The following is a 21607-nucleotide window of genomic DNA, read 5'->3' on the forward strand; positions in this document are numbered from 1 at the left end:
TTCCTGGACGCCCTTTCCCCTGGATTCTCTTGGTGAGAGGAGGAGAACAAGGAGCAGGGAAAGTCACGGCTGCCGCAGTTACAGAGTCAGAGGCACGCCTCGTCCAGCTGTGAGCCAGGCTCCTCGTTCCATCCAGATTAGCTTTCCTAAAATGCACTTCTGATCGTAGCACTCTGGTCAAAGTGTCACTTCCCACAGGCACTTGAAGAAGAACAAGGCAGCCACGCCCGGTTGTCATTCCTTGTGTGTGTGTGGAAGCTGACAGGCCTCTCTACTGGTTCCTTCTGACTGCATCGCTTCCCCAGTTGCCTCATCCTTTCGCAGAGTGCTGTCAGCTTCTTTACCTGACCGAGTCATCCAGCGTTGGTGGTATGACTCGGTCACCCAGCATGAAGGAAACCTGTGGGACTGAGGCGGGCCGGATGCTGGCAGCCCTGACTGTGTTCCTGGGTGCTGGGAAGCACATTTCAGTGTTGCCAAAAAAGTCTCGAGAGTCTCTCACAAGAAGAAAAAAACAAAACAAAACAAAACAAAACAAAACTGGGAATCAAACCAAATTATGAAGGGATTGTTTTTTGATGATATAAATAGGACATTTAGGATTAACGAGAGAACCTTAATCTAGTTTTTCTTTGTTGGATAATCACAACTCCATCTTTACTCAGGGAAGAGCTTAGGATCTGTGGAGAATTAAGCCCCATTACTTCATTTTGCATTTCCTTTTCATTACAGAAAAATACACTGACTTTTTCAAAAAAGGAGGTTGAACCTGGACATGGCTAACTGCCCTGTGAAGTGCCCTGAATTTCCTTCAGACCCTCAATAACTTCTATGTAGCCTTTGGCAAGTCATTTAATCTTTTTTTTTATTCCTTCCTCTCTTTCAATTCCAATAGCCACTAAATCATCAGATTTTCTTAAGGATTTGCCTATCCTCTTTCATTTCCAGAATCTCTATTCAAAGACAGGCCCTGTTGCTTTTACTCCCAGGCTCTAGCTTCGATAGTCTTCCTCGCTGCCCATCTTCCTCCTTTCCTGAACGCCCCTGCACCATTACTTTCCCCCACTTTCTTCTTCATAGAGGGAGCAGCAGCCGCCGTCCAGGGTGCTAGTAGGATCAGGTGCAGCTTCCCTCACTTACTGTTCAGACTTTGTGGCTGGGCTCCTCCACAGTCTCAGTGTTTCTTTGCATTTCTCCATTGTGCATGGCCTCTGGAGAAAAGAGGACCTGCCAGGGGCCCCTGCAGCTCTGGTGGCTCCTACCCCAGCCCCAGCCAGGCACTTGGAAGTCTGAAGGGATCAGTATCTGCTGTAACCCATTTCAGGAATACATTTGGAATACATTTCAGGAAGCTCTGAACTATCGAATGTCGATTCTGTTACTCTCCGGCCAAGTGTTGATTTGACCCAAGCCATTCACTGCATGCACAACTCAGGTTCCTTTCACGGATACTCATACATGTAGTAGATGTTTGAGGTAGGTAGGGGGTGACTGCTCAGCTACAATGTCACCCCCAAGTTTTAAGAAAATCAAGTTTCAGGTCAAATTCTGCCATTCTTCAGCAAGCAAGCCCCTAAAGGGTCCTCATAATTTGTTCTGCTCCTTTTTCTTCTAGGTGAACAATTCACTGGAAGCAGACACACAAAATGTCAGATGCAGTTTTCTCATACACTTGTACTTGGCTGGCATCTAGAAGCTCACTAGATATAGAACTGGTTAGGGATTTAGCTTAACCTCAGGCCTAGCTGGAATCTTTCTTTGTATTCAGCCAATAGTGGGGAGTGAATCTAAATTATTTTAGCCACTCCCTGTGTGCTAAATACCTTGACTTTTCACCAATGAAATCCCATTTCTAACATGCATCATGCCTATTGACATGACCATCTTCCTGGATAATATCCTTGTTTGCGGCATTTACCTGGCTTATACTTATCTTTACTTAGATACAGAAAACAGAAATACATCTTGCAGCTGCTGCCTCTGGCATCCTGAATCCAGTGCTGCCAACACCTCTCCAGGCTGGGCACCCTGTGTCAGAATGCCAGTGGACCACCTGGGTCATGGTATCACAGCACTATTAAGTGGTGTGTGTCGATGTATTTTTAGTAAATTTTAGACATCATAACAACACAGCTGCAGACTAGTTTTGCAGGCTAAACCAGGCAGGTAGAATTACTTTATTTTGCTTTTTGACTTTAAAAAAAAAAGAACTTATTCCAACAACAACAACAACAAAGAGGTTTTACATAAAAAATCTTGATGTTTGGTCTTCTCTGGGAAAATTGGAACATCTGCAACACCCGGTCTGCATTCCTTGGCAACAGCTTTCTTTGCCAGCTGAATCGCAGAAGTCTGCTTTAGACTGAGAATGGGCTCCTGGGAAGGGTCCAGCACTCCCTAGCATCTCCCTGCACTGACACCAAGTACCAAGCACCTGTAATCATTGAGATTGTGCTATTGGTTTTCAGGACCCTCTTCCCCCCTTTACATTCCTGCCTGGCCCCTGCAGGTACTTGAGTTTTTGACCCTTGCAGCTGTCAGGCAGTTTTTCTTGTTGGCTCAACAGTTGTGCTTTGCTCATGCTGTTTCTTTGGAAGGTCATTTCCTTTTAGGCTAACCTATCCAAATCTTAGCCTCATCTTCAGGGCCAGGTCCCCCCTTGAATGCAGAGTCTTACATGGCTGTTGCAGTCGTGGCTCCTCTGCTTGTACACAGATAGCATGGTTTAGCATTCGGTTTACCATGTTGTTCTGTTGCTTATTGTTTCGAGTCTTATTTCTCTTACATGGTAATATGTTTCCTTAAAGTCAGGAGACATATCTTTTTCATACTGTGTATTGATCACTGTGAAAATGTTAATGCTCAGCCTAGTTACCTTGTTTTTTTAAAAGGCACAGAACAGTGCCTTATTATTGATCTACTTAACAGTTATTGTAAAGCATATTTATACATGGTGAAATAAGTAGGACGGTGTTATAAATATGAAAGTAATATAAAAATAGGTGTAACCAAGGAGGCTGATAAGGGAACAGAGGCCGAGAGAGGGTCTATGTGCCTTGCTGGAGTCAGGCAGTTGGCGGATAGTCTAGCCTTTGCGCTAACCACTGTGATACCCGCCCCTGCCAGCGAGGGCTGTGCTGTTTCCTGGAGGATCTGCCACTCTGCAAATCAGGTGGCTAGCTACACAGCCAAACCCTGCAGATCCTCCTAAAGGCTTAGTGTTCAGACATCAAAATAAAACAATTCCCAAAGTTACTTAAGTAGTACACCACGAATTAGGCCAAGGTGATAGATGCCCATCAAACTCACCACACCCTGACACAAAGGGGGCTGTGAAAAAGCCCAAGGCACCAAGCATCAAGATGCCAAAGATACTCTGTCAGGCAGAATGTCCTCTGCTGATGGCCCTCCCCTTAGTAGAGGGAGCAGCGTGGACCAGCCTGGCCGATGTCGGAGCCTCAGGTGCAGAGGCAGCACTGTGAGGGCAAGGAGTGAAAAGAAAGCAGTTTAGCAGGCTGGAGCTCAAGGTCTGCATTTGAGAATAGTGATAGTGGAGGCAGATGAGGAAAAGGAAGCCATATTTGCATGCTGCACTGAGGGATTTTGACTCTATCCTGGGGGAGTGGGGAGGAAGGGTCTGGTGTGGCTGTTGGAGCAGGGCTCTGGGGAGCCCTGGGGGTAGTGATTTAGGAGGCTGCTGCAGGAATCTTGGCTTAACCCTAGGCAGTGGAGTGGGGAAGGAGAGAAGTAGATGGATTCAAAAGAGGTGAGAACATTTTCAAAAGTTACAGGATGACACCTTTCTTTCTGGGGTGAGATGCAGTTATTCCTGGAGACAGGAAGTGGGGCTGGTTAACTACGTGCAGCCTTGGATCCCATGCGTCCAGAGAAATGTTCGTGGCTTCTGACTCAGGTGTCTCTGGCTCTACTCCCTTTGGCTGTGTGGATGGCTCCCTTAGGAAACAAGGACGCTTTTCACTGTTCCTGCTCGGCCACCTCCTTCTCAGTGTCATATGTAAGCTGTCTGCACAGAATATACCAGTTTTCCTGTTTACACAAGAACACTATGTACTGTGGTCAAAGTGTCCCGTTCCCCATTACGTACAAGTCTGTCTGCATACACATTAGCCATACATAGCAGCGAGGTGTGTGTTTATTCTGTAGTCGTGTGAGTAGATGCTAAGAGTAGTGTTTTCTGCTTATGGAATTTTTTGTTTTGAGCTTTAAAGACGTTTAACCATCTGTTTATGACTTTAAAGTGAGTGTTCTAAGTGGAAGCTATGAATACATATGTGAATCATGAAAGATATATTGATGGGGTATGGTCAGTAAGGAATTCCTACTTATACATCTTACTTAGCTGTTTTTGCAGCTTTAAAAAAGGTCTAATGTAATCTGATGGTATTTTTAAGAAGTTTTTAAAAATCTAATATTAAATGTAGATTTTTAAATCTGTATTATATCTTTTAGGAGAGAGTTGGAAGTTGTGCCAACTGTATTTAAAATAATATTTTTTTCCTTAAAGCAACTTTTACCCACATCCTTAATTATTGATAGATGATATATATTTATATACTATTATGTTACAAAACCATTTTAATAAAAATGGAATGTCTGATTTATTGTTGAACTTTTTTTCAGAAATATAAATTAGGTTGAAAAGAATATTTTTGAAAGCCTTATCATATTCTTTTCCTCCAGCCAAACAAATGATTCAATTCACCTTCCTCTTCTAAAAGAGAATGAATTTTATCTTCTTCTCTCTGCAGGTGACTGGTTCACAGCTTCCAGAGATCTTTATTCCCCCACAACCTTCATATTTCTGACTGCAATGTGAAAATTCTAAGACTTTTAGAGTTTGGCGCATATGTGCAAATTAAACTTTATAGCATTTTCAAAATACACTTCTCAGTATTAATATGAGAGTAGCTGTTGGAACAAAGACTCCATTTGCCAGTTTTTATTCCATTTGCTTATAGTTGGCATCCATTGGGATTTGAGTACATTTAAATGTAAATAAAATGAAATAGTATATTTCAACCCAGGGAACAGTGTTATTGCATAACTCAATACTACAGACATAAAGCTAATGCTAATATATTTTGACCTTGGTTTGCACTTGATGTTGTGTTTTGGTAATGGCTGACATTCTGGCGATCAACAAAGGGGGCCGGCAGAGAAGGGTGTATGGGGGCAGTTTGAAGGGGCTCCCACTGCAGGGTTTTGAGGTGTGGACTGCCCTTTTTCTGACTAGTTACCAGCTTACTGTCAAGCTGTTCTTGAGTTGGCTCTTTCTGGTAGATCTGTACTGGCCCTAAGTAACTGATGTGTACTAACAAATTTTCACCTTTAGTAAAAAGTTAAGAAATGCATGCATTACTAATCATTGGGTATTTCATTATCTACTGCTGTATACAAAAATGATTTTTTTGCATACATGCATGTATGTATATACAATGTGCCTAGTTAATTCATTTTCTCACAAAGAGAACTTCTAGTGTATAGTGGATATGAAGAACAGTGTTACTTCATTCCATCTATACCTAGGGAAATTGTCCAGAAAGCGGACACTGGAAATAAACAACCTTCGCTGATTGAGCTTTTCCTTTGTGTTGAATTGGTGCATGGAGACAAATCTGGGCATATCAGCTCTCAATGTGTGGGTTTGTGGGTTTGCCGTTATGATTTTGGGCTACAGTGTCAGAGAACACTGTCTAAGCAAGGGCACAGGAATGTGGAAAACGGATGTTACACATCCTTTGTTTTAAAAAATAATTTGCTTCCTGAACATTGATGATGTTGAATTAAAGAGGTTAGAAAATAATCACAATAAAAGAAAAACAAAAAGAAACTATGGGACATACTAATTTTATTGCCTCTGGTGCTTTTCTTATAAATTATTTTCTAAAATGACTCTTAGCTAAGTGCTAAGATCCTTTACATTTAGGGCTTTGGGAATGTGGGCTTATATTTTTATTGATGTAACCATGTGTGGTCAGTTATGACTCTTGATACCTTTTTGGTGGGAACTGTCATTTGGTTGCTGAGCATTGGGACCGGTGGCCTTGCTAACCCGTCGCCATCATGGAAGTGCAGTGGATGGCGGGTGGCAGGACTGCCCTGGCATGAAGCTGAGGGAGCTCCGTGGTGTCCAGGACAGCTTACCACCACTGTAAAGCTCGTCAGGAAAAGAGGTGTTCGCAGAGTCAGAATTTGTAAATAGTGGTATCTTACATAAAATAAGGGTGATTTTTTTTTCCTTTTCAGATTTTGGGGTAAGTGCATTCTTAGCAACAGGGGGTGATGTTACCCGGAATAAAGTAAGAAAAACATTTGTTGGCACCCCATGTTGGATGGCCCCTGAAGTCATGGAACAGGTAAAAAAATGATGATTTGATTGACATAGTACAGTAGTAGACATTAGTAATATACTAACATTTTATTCAGATCAACCGCTTTACTAGAATGTTGCATGTAACTAGATTTTCATTCCCAGTTGCTGGGCTTTCATAAACTAGTATCAGAGGTGTGCATTTACAGCTGTGGGCTTCCGACACAATGTGGACTTCATGATGTGTGATGGGCCTGGTGTGTGATTTTGCTTTTTTCCTGGTTCCTTTCTTAGGTGAGAGGCTATGACTTCAAAGCCGACATGTGGAGTTTTGGAATAACTGCCATCGAATTAGCAACCGGAGCAGCGCCGTATCACAAGTATCCTCCTATGAAAGTAATTACCTTCTGAAATAATACGTCGGGTTTGAAATATGATTTCACAGAATCTGTTCTGTAGTCCTCTTAAACATAGTCAGTTTTCTCTGAGACCTGAGGGGAATTAGTGGAGGAATGCAGCCAAGTGAAATGTTGTCGGTGATGTTCTCAGTGGACAGAACAGGACAAAAGTAGTAAAATAGTAAAATGCCTGGCTTTGAAGCTTGCTTTATGTTCTTAGCCCGGAGCTGAGGAAAGAATGTGGTCAGACTGGTCGATGGAGGCTGATGGCTGTGAATGTGGCCAGTAGTCTTTTGAAAGCAGACCATCCCCAGCATCCCAAGGATAATCTAAAAATAGATAATAGTGATATCATCTTTGCAGATGAATTTCCCAAGTTTTCAGGCCTTTAAAAAATGGCCTGTACATTTATTTCTGTTTTCATAGTGTCATATTGGTGACTCATTTGGAATAAGCAAGCCCAGTATTTTCAGGAAGGAAGCATACATTTGGGTACTGTTTTCAGATTTTTGTTACTCTAGTTGGCCTATATTGTTACTTCTCTTAGTTTCTGAGAGGATGGTATCAGGGCGAATTTACCCAACTGGATTTTGTTTTGAGGATGAAGTTGTTGAGTGGAAATTGTGAAGGTATTTTACAGAAAATATGGTCCATGTTTGTTTCAGCTTTTTCCTAGGAAAATATTGGAAAAATTTAGGAGGATTAAAAAAAAAATCCATGAGGATAAAAAAGTTAAATAATTTTACTGATTAAAAAGTTAATACATACTTAGTGTTGAAAATCTGGAAGCACAAATAAGAATAAAGAAGAAAATCACTTATAATCTCATGGACTACAGATAATCCATGTTAAGGTTTTAGTGTGACTCATTACATGGTTTTGCTCCCTTTATGTATATGCTTTTTCATGTACCTAAGATTGTGGTGTGCATGCCTGATTTCGTTAGTAAGTTGAGGCATAAACAATCAAAGTTACCTTTCAGAGGAAAAGCACTGAAGCAAGTCTGAGAATTTTTTTCTTCCATTTGGTTTTTCTGTATTATTTTTTTCTTATTTCTTGTTTTCTTTCTTTCCCTGCATAGTGTTTCCCACCTGCATGCAGAGTCACATTGCTAATCCCAGCCCAAGTCCTGAGGACTCTTCTTTGGACTCCACAGCTCTCTCCTTCTTCTGTGTGCTATTATCCCCCACATACAATACACTGTCACTGTAATCCTTCATCTGTTCACACATCTGAGAAAGGGTTTGAAAAGTGGCTTGGCATGTATAGCCTTTGCATAAATTAAGGCTGATTTATGCATTAACGAGCTTTATTCATTGTATAGGTCAATAGTTTACTACAAATTCTTTTTCTTAAGCAAATAACTTTGATGTGTGAAGGGGTAGAGTTTTTACTTTTTTGATTTGAAGCTGTATTTTGTTTCTTCCCCTCTGAGAGCAGCTTGAGCTTTTGCTCTGGTTATGGTTTTTAGCAGCTCAGCTGTATTCCAGCTATCTTTCTGTTTCTTTAACTCTGTTTTGCCAAGCCTATAAGTGACTTTCTGTACATTTTTTTCACTTAAAAAAAAAGGAAATCATGTGCTACCTTCTGGGATGTTGTGAGTTTATTTTTAGGGTTGGTAATGTTACAGAAGCCTTGAGTACAGGCAGTTCCTTGCTTATGAATGACCTGTACTCATGAACATTCACTGTTGCCCTGGCCCCCGCTCTTGCTCCACCTCCCCCTTTCCCAGCCAGAGCCCTGTCTTCGCTAAGCCCAGGCTGGAGCTACGTGCTCCTCGAGGCTGAGTGAGAGCCAGTTCCCAGGAAGCTCTGTCCCCGTGGCTTTGGGAGATCATTCTTAACACATAGAGCAGATTTTGTAAGTTCTGTCAGCAGAATAACAAAAAGGTTAAAGGGTGCACGGACAAATTTGCAAAGAGAAATGAATACTTCCAATACACATTTTCTATAAAGTTATAATCATGGGAAAGCACATTTGTACCTAATCAAGGTTGGTCTTTGATGTTTTGTGAAAAATTAAAACCTCAGCTGCAGCAATTGCTGTACTGAGGTTTTGTCTTTATGTTTGTTTCTGTTGCAGGTATTAATGTTGACTTTGCAAAATGATCCACCCACTTTAGAAACAGGAGTAGAGGATAAGGAAATGATGAAAAAGTACGGCAAGTCCTTTAGAAAATTACTTTCACTGTGTCTTCAGAAAGATCCTTCCAAAAGGTATGTCAAACTTGGTGGATGAGTTATTGACCTGGTTTGAGTCACAACAAAGCTTTGTTTGTGGGGGTTGGGGGAAGGCTGGGTGAGGACAACTGCAAGGTACTTCTAGGTCAAGGGAAATCCTGCTCTGACCCCCAGATTTCCAGCCTGTTAGTGGAAGACAGCACAGGTCCAAAGGGAAAGAAGCAGATGGGGCGAGGGGAGAGGCAGAGGAAACTTTTTAGTGTCAGTAAGATTCACTGTGCTTGTTAGGTGTGGGCTCTGTCATCAAAGGAAATGAAAAAACAAATCAGAAGAAATTGGCAGCGGTGCCTTGGGAAGCTGAGCTAATATTCTGCACTGTGTAGGTTGAGTTGACCTCTCAGGATTTGAGTATCCTGCTAGCTCCAGTGTAAACCAGGCAGAGCTGTTGAATTTTACATGAGCTTTCTTTTAGTTGCAGAACAAGTTGTTTGTACTATTTAAAAGATTATCGGTAAAGAAGATTAATATTTTTACATTGGAAAGATTAATCACATGAACAGAAGTAAATTGTTTTAAATTAACTTTAGAATTTCCTCTTTATTCTCAGGCGATCACCTCATGCTGTAGTGTGTCTGAGTTTGTTTCTTCCTTCTTAATTTCTGTGACTTTGCAATATTCTGAGTGGTAATAATGGAGCAGGTGTCCTCTATCACTTAAAGGAGAATGTGAAGCACACACAGGCCTGGCCCAGGCAGAGTTCCCTTGCAGGGCTTGGCTGTGTGTGGTTCCATCCAAACATGCAGTGAATGGGGACTGCAGGTCTGGGAGGACTCTGAAGTTACTTGCTACCCTCATCTACCCAAGGGTCCAGTTTGTTACTAATATTTTAAAATGTGAAAACTGGCGTCTTTTCTGAAACTTTCTTTTTTAGGGAGGGACCCTGCTTTTTAAAAAAAGAATTCCTTTACTCCTATCTTAACTTCTTTATGAAACTCAAGCCTTTTAGCTTTACACAGTAATCTACTGTCTGAGGAGGCTACCCTTCTCTACCTTAAGCACAGTTGACATTATTTTACCCATTCTTTGTGGCTACGCTCTTCATTCCTTTATGTTTTACTGAATTTGCCTTCAGCCTTTTCTGTATCGGTCGCCTTTCTCGTGGAGTCAGGTCTGAAGACTGCTATTAAGCATCTTGAAATTCTTTATTTTAAAAGGGAGGATTATTATGTCACACTTATAGACTGTTTCTACTTAAACATCTTAGTTACCCTTTTTGGTTGATTTGTAAGTCTTGTTTTCCTGCGAAGTTACAGTGGTCTTTCGTTAAGGTTACTTCTTCACTCTCCAGTTGGATGGAAACGCTCCTAGATTTTAATTTTGCTCTTCAACACTTGCTTGCCTTCCCCTTGTATTTGGTGTCATCTCCAAACATAAATTTCTGGCATCACCAAGGAAACAGTTCAATTCTCCAAAGTCCATTGAGAGAGGTACTTGTCTTCCCAGATGTGTTATTGCTGATGGTCTTTGTGGTGCTTGAGCTGGTTGAGACCCCACCTAGTGGTGGTGGTGTGTAATGTCACACAATTCCAGCTCCTCCAGTAAATGATTCTGTAGTGTAGAACTGTTAGTGTGCTTAATGATGTAGCTGTATCTTTCTTGAGAAGATTTGTAATTTGGTCAAAATAAATTAGACTAGATCATCATACATTATATTTAACAAACCATCCTTAATTCTTTTTTAAATAATTTTTTAAAAGATTTTATTTATTTGCTTTTAGAGAGGGAAGGGAGAGAGAAAGAGAGAGAGAGAGAGAGAGAAACATCAATGTGCGGTTGCTGGGGGTCATGGCCTGCAACCCACACATGTACCTTGACTGGGAATCGAGCCTACGACACTTTGGTTTGCAGCCCACGCTCAATCCACTGAGCTACATCAGCCAGGGCTGTCATCCTTAATTCTTAATAATCTTGAAAGTCTTTGTAGGTTTTATTTATTTTGTGAACTCAAATATCAGGTTTTCACTACCAACCCCCGCCCCTAAAATTTTTTTTAGAAAAGAGCCATACATTCAACTTTTTACATAGTATTTCCCTTGAAATACTCTCTTTTAAAGTAACATTATTAATTTCTGAAGTATTAATAGTTTAAGGCCTTCTGTTAGATACGTTTTCTGTATCATAATCTATTCTCACTAGCGTACAATTGTCCTCCGTGACAGAGTGCACAAACTTCCGACATGAAAAGACATGGATGTGGGAAAGTTGGGGAGCTGAGAGCTTCATGAAATGCGAGAATGGAAAAAAGGGAGTATGTTGAAGTATTTCTTATATAGGGTGCAATTTAAAAATATGTACTCATTCCTGAAATAGTAAGTCAACATTAAATTACTGCATAGTTCTAAAGAAACCATGAACATTTCCTGCCTTTTCTACCTTTGCTTATATTTTCTGGGGGTTCTTACTTTTCCTCTGTCCCCCTCCCACCTGTCTTGTTAGAGTAAGATACCCCCTGGGTAAGAGTCCTAGTTCTGCCTGATTGTTATCTGCATGACTTAGTTTCCTTGTCTGTAACATGGGCCTAATAACACCTACTTCATAGGATCGCTGTGAGGATGGAGTAAGATAATACACTCGGAATGGACAGCACAGTCCTGAATATTCAAGAGATTGGGATTGCCATGCATTATTTGCCTTTTTCTTCTTGACTGAATGGAGTTTGCAAAGTTTAGTTTTCCTACCATATGTTGAATACATGTCCCTGTAGCACATATCACACTGTGTACATACATTGACTTACATATCAATTTTCTTCTGAGCTTGTGAGTTTTTTAGAAAGGGAGCCTGTGCCACTCATTTTCATATCTTTCCGTCCATAGCGTCTGGTCTGTCTTACATATTCAGTGGTACTTTCTTGAGTAACTGGAGACACTTGGGTGTTGGCAACTTGGGGATGATTTTGGACTCATTGAAAAGAATTTCAGAAACAAACGTAATTCTAGTGGGTTGAGGAGTGAATGCAAGATTTTTGATAACTTATTTATTGCCTGCATATAGATTATGTACTTGTAATCTAAAAGCAGTCAAATGGTACCAAAACCCTGGCCTTGCTGAGTATCTTTTTAGCAGAGAATGAAAACAAGTCACAGGACAACGGGGACGGGGACAGAGTCACTCCCGAGCAGGAGCCCTCAGTTTAGCTGGGGAGGGGTTATGCCTTCTCACCCTGGAGACTCATGGAACTTTCCTTAAAAAAGAGAGTTGGCCTGTTGGAGCTGTTTACCTCATTTAAGTCTGTGTGCTCTGCATAAGCATATACAAAGAAATTATTTATATTTGCATAACAACATGTTGCTCTTTCTTTAAAAAGTGAGCCTTCATTTTGTAGATTACGTGCTTCCTATGGATGGCAATATAAAAGGAAGCAGCATTTCCTTTGAGCAACAAGGGTGTGGATGTTGCATAGATAAATCCATTAGAAACAAATAAAACTTGAATATTTCATTTGGGGGGAGAGGTGGAGGAAGAAATGCAGCTCAGCCTGAGGTCAGTGAGCTTTTAGGAATTATAATGCAAATTGTTAAAACTGCTTAAACTGTGCCATATTCCTCCCGAATCCTTTGAAAATTATTTTAAGTCTCAGTGGACTTTGGTTCATCCATATGTATTAACTGAATTCTTTAACAGATTTTCTTCTGAGAATGTTGGTACTTGCAGACTCCCGCATTGTTTTTAAGGATTTAAAATTGAATCATCCTTCAAAACCGAGACCATTATTTTGGTTGCTGGAATAACACGTCTCATAAAACAGTGTGTGTGTTTATATGACATTGTGTTGCCTGATCATTGATAGCAGCCACGTAAGACACAGCTGCTTGCAGAATTCCCTCTCCTGTAGGACTTAGCTAAGGGGCAGGCAGCGCTGGTAGTTCCATGCCAACTCTACACTGGCACTTCCTGTGGCATAAAACTAAAAACATGCACAAAACTTAAGTCAGGTGGGTAGCTCAGCTTTCCCACCTCAGCTTTCCTCACACCTTCAATATCACTTTCTTCTCTGTCTCATTTTCCTCATTCTTTCTGTTAGAAATGTGTGAGAAACAGAGGCAGGAGGAACCGGGTGATCTGATCCAAGTGCCTTTATTTGATGCTGTGCTTACAGGCAGGCTGAGTGGGGTCGACTTCAGCAGGGTGCCGGGGAGGAGGCAGGAGTGGGGGGTTTTAAAAGAAAAAACGTGGGGTTTGTGAGGAGGATAAGGGAGGGGTTAGTCTCTTGTTGTCCCAGGCAGGTGCCCCAGGGTTCCAGGCTGCGAGCCCGGACAACAGGTTAGGTAAAGGGCCCGCAGTTCCCAGGTGCAGGAGGGTCAGTCTGGCCCGGCTGTCATGGCTGGCGCCCAGGTGTCTGTTGCTTGCGGTGGGAGAGAGTTTCAGTGAAGCCGCAGGCTACCAAGCAAGTGGGGACAACTGAGTCATAGGCAGTCCAGAGGGTTGGAATCTGGCCTGATGGGGTCATTAGCAGTATGGGGGATAGGGAGCTGGCCTGGCCCTTTCACCTTCCAGTTCCATTTTTCCATACTTTCTCATGGGATCAGTTTGGCACATGGATTTGACTCCAAAGCTATAGATGCCTGAGCTAATTTGAGCACCAAAGGACCTGCTATTTAGTCTCTGTTCGAGTGGAAATCACCTATTGGTTAACACCAATATTAAGCCTATAAAAAAAAAAGAATGTGCCTTCTTTAAACCCTTTCTTGATTCTCATGTCACTGCATTTATTGATGAAGGCTAAGAGTGGAGTACAGAGAAAGGAGTTTTCTCTGTAGCCTGCTTTTCCCTTTACAGTTGGGTTGCCATGGAAATGACCTTGCTGGGGAAGAGAAAGTATTTTCCCAGCCCTGAGTCTCAAGGTATGTCTGGCATTTCCCAGCCTTCTCTCTACATTGTTCCTGCACTTGACCCTTACTGTGCAGAAGGAGGAGGAGGGGGTGCAGAGGAGAGACAGGAGCATTTTGGTTCTCTGCCTCAGCACATCCACTGTGTACAGACCTCCCCCTTTTATTTATTTACTTGTTTATTTTTGGTGGGGGCCTAGCATGAGTCTTATTTTCATGACATCATTCTGTTGTTTTCTACTATACTGAACAGATACTTAGACTGTGAGTGCTAAGTCTTGCCCAAGGAGTTATTCTGTGTCTGAATGGCTAGTAGCATTTCTTTTACTCTGTAGTTTATTGTGGTATGACTTTGAGCTGTGGCCATTTTCTGCTCTGTGCTAGGCACTGGGGACAAACAAATACTGTGTGGTCCATGTCGTGGAAGGGGTTCTATAACCTAGTGTGGTATAGTGGGGGCGGGAGGTGGGAGACAGGAACAGAAAGTTACAGAATGGGAGTATGGCTGGATTGGTATGTGAGCATGGAGTAGGGAGCAGTGAATTTGACTTGTGGGAACTGGGAGGAGTATGTCTGAAGGTGCTGACATTTAAATTGGCTCTTGACCTCTAAACAAGGGTGTGCCAGTTATTTATAAAGAAAATGGTAAGGCAAGAAAAGCAAGTTGTGCTTTGTCATGAAAGAGCAAGGTGGGTGAGAACATCATTGTGACTCGAAGAGAGAGTTCACGTAGGATGTGATGGGAAAGGACAATGGAGAAGTCAGAGCCTCTCAGGCCACTGAAATCAATTAAGACAAATAAGAAACTGTGTCTTTCTAGAGGCCGAGTTTAGGGTCGCAGGAGACATACAGAGTTTGCACTTCGGGGCACTCAGTGACATTTCCTGATTCTTTTATGTGCCTGGATGGTGGGCTGGAGTGAGGAAGAGAGAAGTGGCAGCCAGTCAAAATGGGAGGCGGAAGAGATGAGCATTGCAACCGTAACATTGCCTTTGAATCCCTTAATCATCCTAATTGCCCTCGATTTCTTTTCACTTTTAAAACATCCAACCTAAGTTATTTTTAATGCCTCCTGTCTTTTTAAATTTTGTGTCATGTTTTGAAGTTCCACACGTGGCAGCAGATCTTGCTCAGTCCCTTGTGTGATGAGTGGCTCTCCTCCTCGGTCCCTCGGGAGTGCTCCGCCTCCTTCCAAACATGGTTCTGACGCTCCTCTTCCTATCCAGCCTCACAGTGTCTCTCCTCTGCTAGGTGTCAGTTGCTGAAGGTTAAATTTGTGTCTTTCATGTTCACTTCTCGTATAGTATGTCTAGCATCTAGCATAATACCTGACAGGTAGGAGATGCTCAATACATAAGTATTTTCCAAGAGAGAGAATGAAAGGATGAATTTGGAGTAGCTGGAGGCCAAAATCATTGCTGGTGGTTGGTAAGAGTATACGTTAAAGTAACAACCAAAGTTAAATCATGTGAAAGAGTAGCACCATTTTTGGTTCCATAACCAACTGTGGCTCTTCAACAAGGTACATATTCATGAGTTTGAATTAGCTCACCAAAGGATTTGGCACACAAAGTGTTAACCGAGGCCCACCTGTTGTTTAGACCTTTATTTACTTAAAGCAATGAGCAATTTGTGGTTGTTTATTGCAGCGGATGTGGCCATCAGGGTCTCTCCAGGCACCTGTAGCCAGGGTTCCACTGGGTCGTGAGGGAAAGAGCAGGAACCATTTAAATTTCTGTTTCTTTGCCCAGAAATGCAGTTTAGGGCCCTTGTAGATTTAGGCAATTTGCGCATCATTGCACTTAGTGATACCTCCTAATTGTTTTAGATGCTTGGTTTTAGTCCCTGGAAACATTTTAACGGAGCTTCCTCGTTCCAAAGAAGTGGTTTATCACCTCTTCAAATGTGAGAATCCTTTCAAACTCAGCGCCTCCACATAATACTGTTTGCACCTCTGCTAATCATCACCTGAGAGAATACCTGATGGTGCTCAGAATGGTCCTCTCCTCCTCCCATTTCTTTTATTACGAAAAATTTAAAGCATACAGAAAAGGCAGAAAACAGTACAATGTTTACTTCTATGCTACCACCTAGGTTCAACAATTATTAACATTTTTCATACCTGCTATATCTATTTATCTACATTTTACTTGCTGAACAGTTTGAAAATAAGTAACAGACTTACTGCTTGAGTTTGCATTCCATACAAATAGAGACCTGTTTCTACATGACCACAGTACTTTTCCACATCTGAGCAAATGAACAGTCATTTCCTAAAATTGTCTAATACCTGGCATATTCACTTAGCTCTAATTACTTCTAAATGTCTTACGTAGCTTCTCCTTCCCTTTCAAACGCAGGATTCAGGCCAGGGTCACATGTTGCCTTTGGTGTTATGTTTCTTTAGTCTTTTAAGATCTGGAATGGTACCCTCACAACTCCCCTTTTGCTCTTCGATACTGATTTTTGAGGAATCAGGCCAATTATCTTGCTGACTCTCTGTAGTCTAGATTTATGTGATTTTTTTCTACATCACTGCTGGTTTTAGAAGGAACTGTCAATGAAGGAAGCTCTGCTTTTTGGAATAGTGCCAGCTAATACTCAACAGATAGAAAATCAGTACTGTGCCACCTCCTATGAAATACTTATTTAAGGCAAAGATGCTAATAAAGTCATCAGGTACAGTGTTTTGGGGAGCAGGATATTCATACAGCAGAGAGACCAAACGAAGGCCTGGGGACCAGCTAGTGAAACTTTGCATCCCTTTCAGTGAGATCACCCAACATCATGTGCCTCTGACTTGCTGCAGTGAGATGTACACAGCGACATCTAGGTGGTATTTTCCCCCAAATGCTTGATTCAACCTTGTCAAGCCTTCAGACCTGACATTGAGTTAACAGGAAATGAGTTTGCATTTCATTAATCACCATCACTTTTACCTTCCCCTGAAGAACAATGAGTGGTCCGTGTACACTGGAGACAGTGCTACTTTGAAGGGGGGTGCAGACAGAGCTCACACGCATGGTGTGTGGACCCCCTTGCGGTTCCTGCCTTTCTTGGGGAATCTCCGAGCACTGAGGACTGTAGTTTCTTGGCAGAGTCATACTGCAGCTTGTATGGCTTCTTAATAAGTATAGGAATTTAGCTCACGGATGTGTCAGCATGCCACCTTTTAGAAACACTGCATTCGCTTAGTGAAGTGTGAGGGTGAAGGGTGGAAAATTGATCATGCCCCAGATAGTTAACTTAAGAGGAGTGTGTGTGTTTTGCAGTAGAGGAGTTTGGAAGGAACTGGAAAATTAGCACTATTTTATTTGGTGCCAGCTTGTGATTTATTTAGTGTCTGGTTTTACTACTCCTAAAACTGGTCTTCCAGAAAAACGCTAGGATTGAGTTGTTTCATCAAGGCAGTGTATTTATCAAGTGGTCATTGTTTCAACTCTGATTTATTATTGATCTTTCAGGCCCACAGCAGCAGAACTTTTAAAATGCAAATTCTTCCAGAAAGCCAAGGTAACATGCTTAAAAACCCAAAGTAAATCTGCTATTTTGAAATCACTATGAATTTCTATGTATCGCATTTGATGTTAAAATGTGGGGAATATTTGTTTTGCAGAACAGAGAGTACCTGATTGAGAAGCTGCTTACAAGGACACCAGACATAGCCCAAAGAGCCAAAAAGGTAAGCACCATCAGCCCTCCTGACCCAGGGAAACGAACCCATAGAAAAAGGAGGAAAGAGATTTCCGCGTGCTCAGGATATGATTATTTGGAGGCTAGGTGATTAGTGATTACTCACGTAACTGCATTCTGCCTTTTGGTTATCTCAGTTTGCTGTCCCGTGTTTGGGTGTGGAAACAATGGGAAACTCAAATGATTTCATTTTTCCATTTATCCGCTTTGCTTAAAGAAGGTCAGAGGGGAGGGGACTATCATCAGTTTTTGAACACTGGAGAGGTAAGATGTCCTTGAACACCTTTTGTTTGGATTTTACAGAAGAGGAACAGTCTTTTTAAACCAGTTTGAAATGACAAAAGGAAAAACAAAACTTTTGTTTTTAATGGTTACTTGGAATATCTGTGGGGTGTTGGTTCTTTCCTCCTAAAAGACCCTCTGGTGCCTTTTATATCTACCTTATGTTAACTAAGTTTGTGATGACTTGAAAACTTTTCATTCTAGCTTTGAGAATTTTAAAATGGAATGTATGTTTGAGTATATTTATGTGTTTAACCGGAGTTTTATTTATCAGTGATTAACTGATTTCATTGTGGTATGAAACCTAACAAAATTTAAGCTCTGTTTTAGTTTAGTTGGGTTTTAAAATTATATTACATAGTTATAATTAAAAATTGTTTTTTTGTCACAGACTTAGAAAGGGAGGCCCCCTTTTTTACAGTTATTAGGAAAGCCACCGTGATTTGTCCATTCTGTAATGAAAGTTGTCAGAGACGTATGCACAAGTGATTGCATCTTATCATGCCTCACTGTATGTAACTTCGGATGTGAACTTCTAGACGCTGCCTTTCTGAAAACATTCTGTGTGGAATGCATTTAGCTAATGCTTCAAAATTGTTTTAAATAGACTTCAGGAAATGACCCATTCTGTGCAGGTATCTGAGGCGCCTTCGCTGGGCCAGCAGACCTCTGTGGGACGGGCTGGTTCTGGGGCTGTGGGCCTGGGCCAGGGAAGGGGGGTTGCTGTGCAGAGACCTGAGCTGAGGGATGTCTCTGAGGGGAAAGTGAATGTCGGACAGAGAGTCCATCAGCGTGGCTCATCTCCAGGGCAGCAGAGAGAGTGAGAGCTTTAGTAAGAGGCAAGAGAAACTAGAAGTGCCCGACCAGTCTGAGGGCACCAAGGAGAAACCTGAAGGCGGGGCCTGCAGAGATTCCCTGGGGTGCTGGAGTCCAGCACCAGGTCTTTTGATCAGGTCTTTTGATCAGATGACTAAAATGTCAGCCAGAGTTGAAAAAAAGCACTGGTAGAAAGCCATTGGTGTGTACAGTATGTGTCCACAAAGAACATTTTTTTTGTCTTTGCTTTTTTTTTTGCTGGAAGTTTCGTTTGATCTCCTCCTGCAGCTATTGCCTGGGGAAAGATTTTCCAGGCCTGCTTTCTCTGTAGAGCTTTAGTGTCACACCTCCAACTCCTTGTTAAGTGGCCAGCCAGCCTCTCAGGTGTAGCATTTCCAAAGGGTTCACCTTCCCGCCCACACCTAGCCTCCCTGTGCTCTGTGTGTCTTCCTGAGTCACTCAACCTGGGCGCCAAACACTGGGATTGCTTTTATATTTAAGACTTCTTCGTTCCTTTTCTTCCCTATCTAATCCCTCTCCAGATCCTCTCGTTTCCCTGTGCAACGTGGCTCCGAATGTTTCCCTCCTGTTTGTACCTTGACAATTGCAGTAGATTTCTAACTGTCCTCCCTCTGCTCCTCTTTGCTGTTCCTTCTTAGACACTAGTGCAGGATTGATTTTCTGATCCTGTCACTTCATTGCTCAAAAGTTGTTTCTAAAATTACCTAAAGCAAATAAATGGGGTGGGGGTTCCTATCAAATAAAAGTCAAGCTCCTCAGTCTTGAATTCATAGTAACATTTCTACCCTCATATTCTAAACTCAGGCTGACTGGAACCACTTAGAGTTTTCACTGCAGAATCCACACTTTCCTTTGGAACTTCTTCCATCAGCGAGAGACAAGGAAGACTGTTTAGGCTGTGACTTTATTTCATTCCTTTTAAAAAGAGGTTTCAGTGATTTATTACATACTAGTGTGCCATGCCTTCCAGATCCCATTTTGCACGCATCTGAAACAAGAAGCAGCTAGAGTTTGGGGAGATGAGAATTTTTTAACAATGCCATCTGTCATTTCCTTGCTCTTTGAATTCACACCTAGACTTCAGGGCTTGTTCTGTCATCCCTTCTTCAAATGGAAAATGGCCACACGTCTTTGTGTCAAATGGAGGGATAAAGGGAGAATGTAAGTCAGTTCCTTAAACATAGAAAAGAGAGTGGCTCCTTGTGATGTTAGCCTGAGCTTCGTTAAGTAGGCTGTTTTCCTGTCATAACTCTCACTGTGAAGTGCGCTTGGGTTGTGGGCTCCCCTCCACTCCGTGCGCACAGGTTTGGTGGCCGGTACGTAGACCTGATCAACATTGATCACAGTGCGTGTCCTGTTCATATTAAGCCTCCCAGGGGTGTCTGCTTGCTCAGTGAGCACCTGTGCCTGAGTATACCGAGGAAAGACCATTTGAAACTCCCTTTTCCACTCTTCTGATCCCCAGTGTGCTTGGCATACCCTTGTTCCTGGGATCCTCACTGACCGTAGGCACCCCTCCCTCTCTGGGCTCGGGATGTTGTAAGCAGCCACGCTGTTCTTTACCTGACAGGTCTGCTGCAGCGTGGCCACTGGGAAGTCAGTATTATTTTCACCACTACATGCACTGCAAACTGTTGCTGTAGGATGTCTTTGCTTGTCTTAGGTTCTTACCGTGTTTAAGTGGATTAATTTGAAAGTTGGTACAGGGGGGTCTTCCTTTGTGGTGTTTGTGTGACTCATTTTTTGGACTTCTCTTCATCGACATCTGCTCAGCTGCGGCCCTTCCTGTTTGCAGTGGTGCCTCCCCGTTGATCGAGCTCTGGTTTCCTGGTGTAGGGTTGCTCCTCAGAGGCTACTTGTTGATGTTAGTCCTTTTGGTTTTTGTCTCCTCAGTTTGTTGTTTGTTTTTTTTTTTTTAAAGTAGAAACAGACAGTCCACTGATACACCAGTGTTTACAGGACAGCTGGGGTTGTGGACCCAGTTCTGGACATCTAGGCAGCCACGCTGATTTCAAATTTGTTGTCCTAAACAGTTTCTTTTCCTCTCTTATGGTAACCAAAAGAAAGAAGTACTTTTCAAGATGTGTTTTCCTTCACCATGGATAATTCTCACATTTAAAAGAGAGAAGCGCTGTTGCTGTAGCTAATCTCAGGAAGTCGCAGGGCGCCCACCAGTGTGGTCCTTTGGCCTGAGAATGACAGAAGCCCCTCACACTTGTGCATTTGGCCAGAATGTGGAGCATTAGTTGGGATTCACATAATTCTGTGTGAGTAGGAGGTCTTGTCTTCATCCTGATTGCCTCCTCTCAACCAGGAGAAAAATTACTGAAGAATAGAAACAGACCAGTGTGGCTTCCCTGGTTAACTTAGTGATGTAAAATGATTTTGTGTGTGTGGGATTTATAGAAATTAGGGATATTTGTCTTCTTGCTGAAGGCAAAGTCTTTGTTTTATTCTGGGTTCTTTTGTTGGTAGGGTGGTTTAAGGATCATCTTAATTTTCTTATGCCCTAGTTTTCTGTCTGTGAAATGGAAGTTCTGTCTGACCCAGGCATGTGGTGAGGACTAATGAGAGATTTGATATTCCTGGAACGTAGTACACTCTGTAAATTCTAGATAAGGACATGCTACTACTGATTCATGAGAAAAGAGCTAAGTGCAGCTATGTAACTTCTTTTCAACTTTTCACTTATCCTTGGGCATGAGAAGAAAAAGCTACATGGCCATTACTTCTTCTCATGTGATGTTTTAGGAGCCTGTCTAAAATGTCATCTTTTGGGGTTTGAAACTTGACTGTGTGGTGTTCTGCCATTCACTGGATTCATTGGATGGGGAAGGATGTAAAGTATTCTGTTAAAATCAAATACTTAGTATGTATTTGCTGTTGGAGCATCTAAGCTTCAGAGTTGGCTGGTGTCTCTGACCTACACTAGTGAGATGAACTTGGAGTCACCACATTCACTCATAGTCATACATTCTCTGTCGCCAAACCCACCGA

General features: G+C 42.1%; 1 protein-coding gene across 1 annotated transcript in view; it reads left to right on the forward strand.

Annotated features, from left to right (window-relative positions):
• The window catches only part of STK39 (serine/threonine kinase 39), a 277365-nt gene that overhangs the window by 88324 nt on the left and 167434 nt on the right, over positions 1–21607 (forward strand). The window contains exons 6-10 of the mRNA XM_045830811.1: positions 6268–6377; positions 6626–6727; positions 8812–8945; positions 17263–17311; positions 17415–17480. Coding sequence (XP_045686767.1) covers positions 6268–6377; positions 6626–6727; positions 8812–8945; positions 17263–17311; positions 17415–17480 — 461 coding nt within the window. The remainder of the gene's footprint in view (positions 1–6267; positions 6378–6625; positions 6728–8811; positions 8946–17262; positions 17312–17414; positions 17481–21607) is intronic.

Source organism: Phyllostomus hastatus, unplaced genomic scaffold (assembly GCF_019186645.2).
Source record: "Phyllostomus hastatus isolate PE091 unplaced genomic scaffold, TTU_PhHast_1.1 phas_contig_1, whole genome shotgun sequence".
NCBI lineage: Eukaryota > Metazoa > Chordata > Mammalia > Chiroptera > Phyllostomidae > Phyllostomus > Phyllostomus hastatus.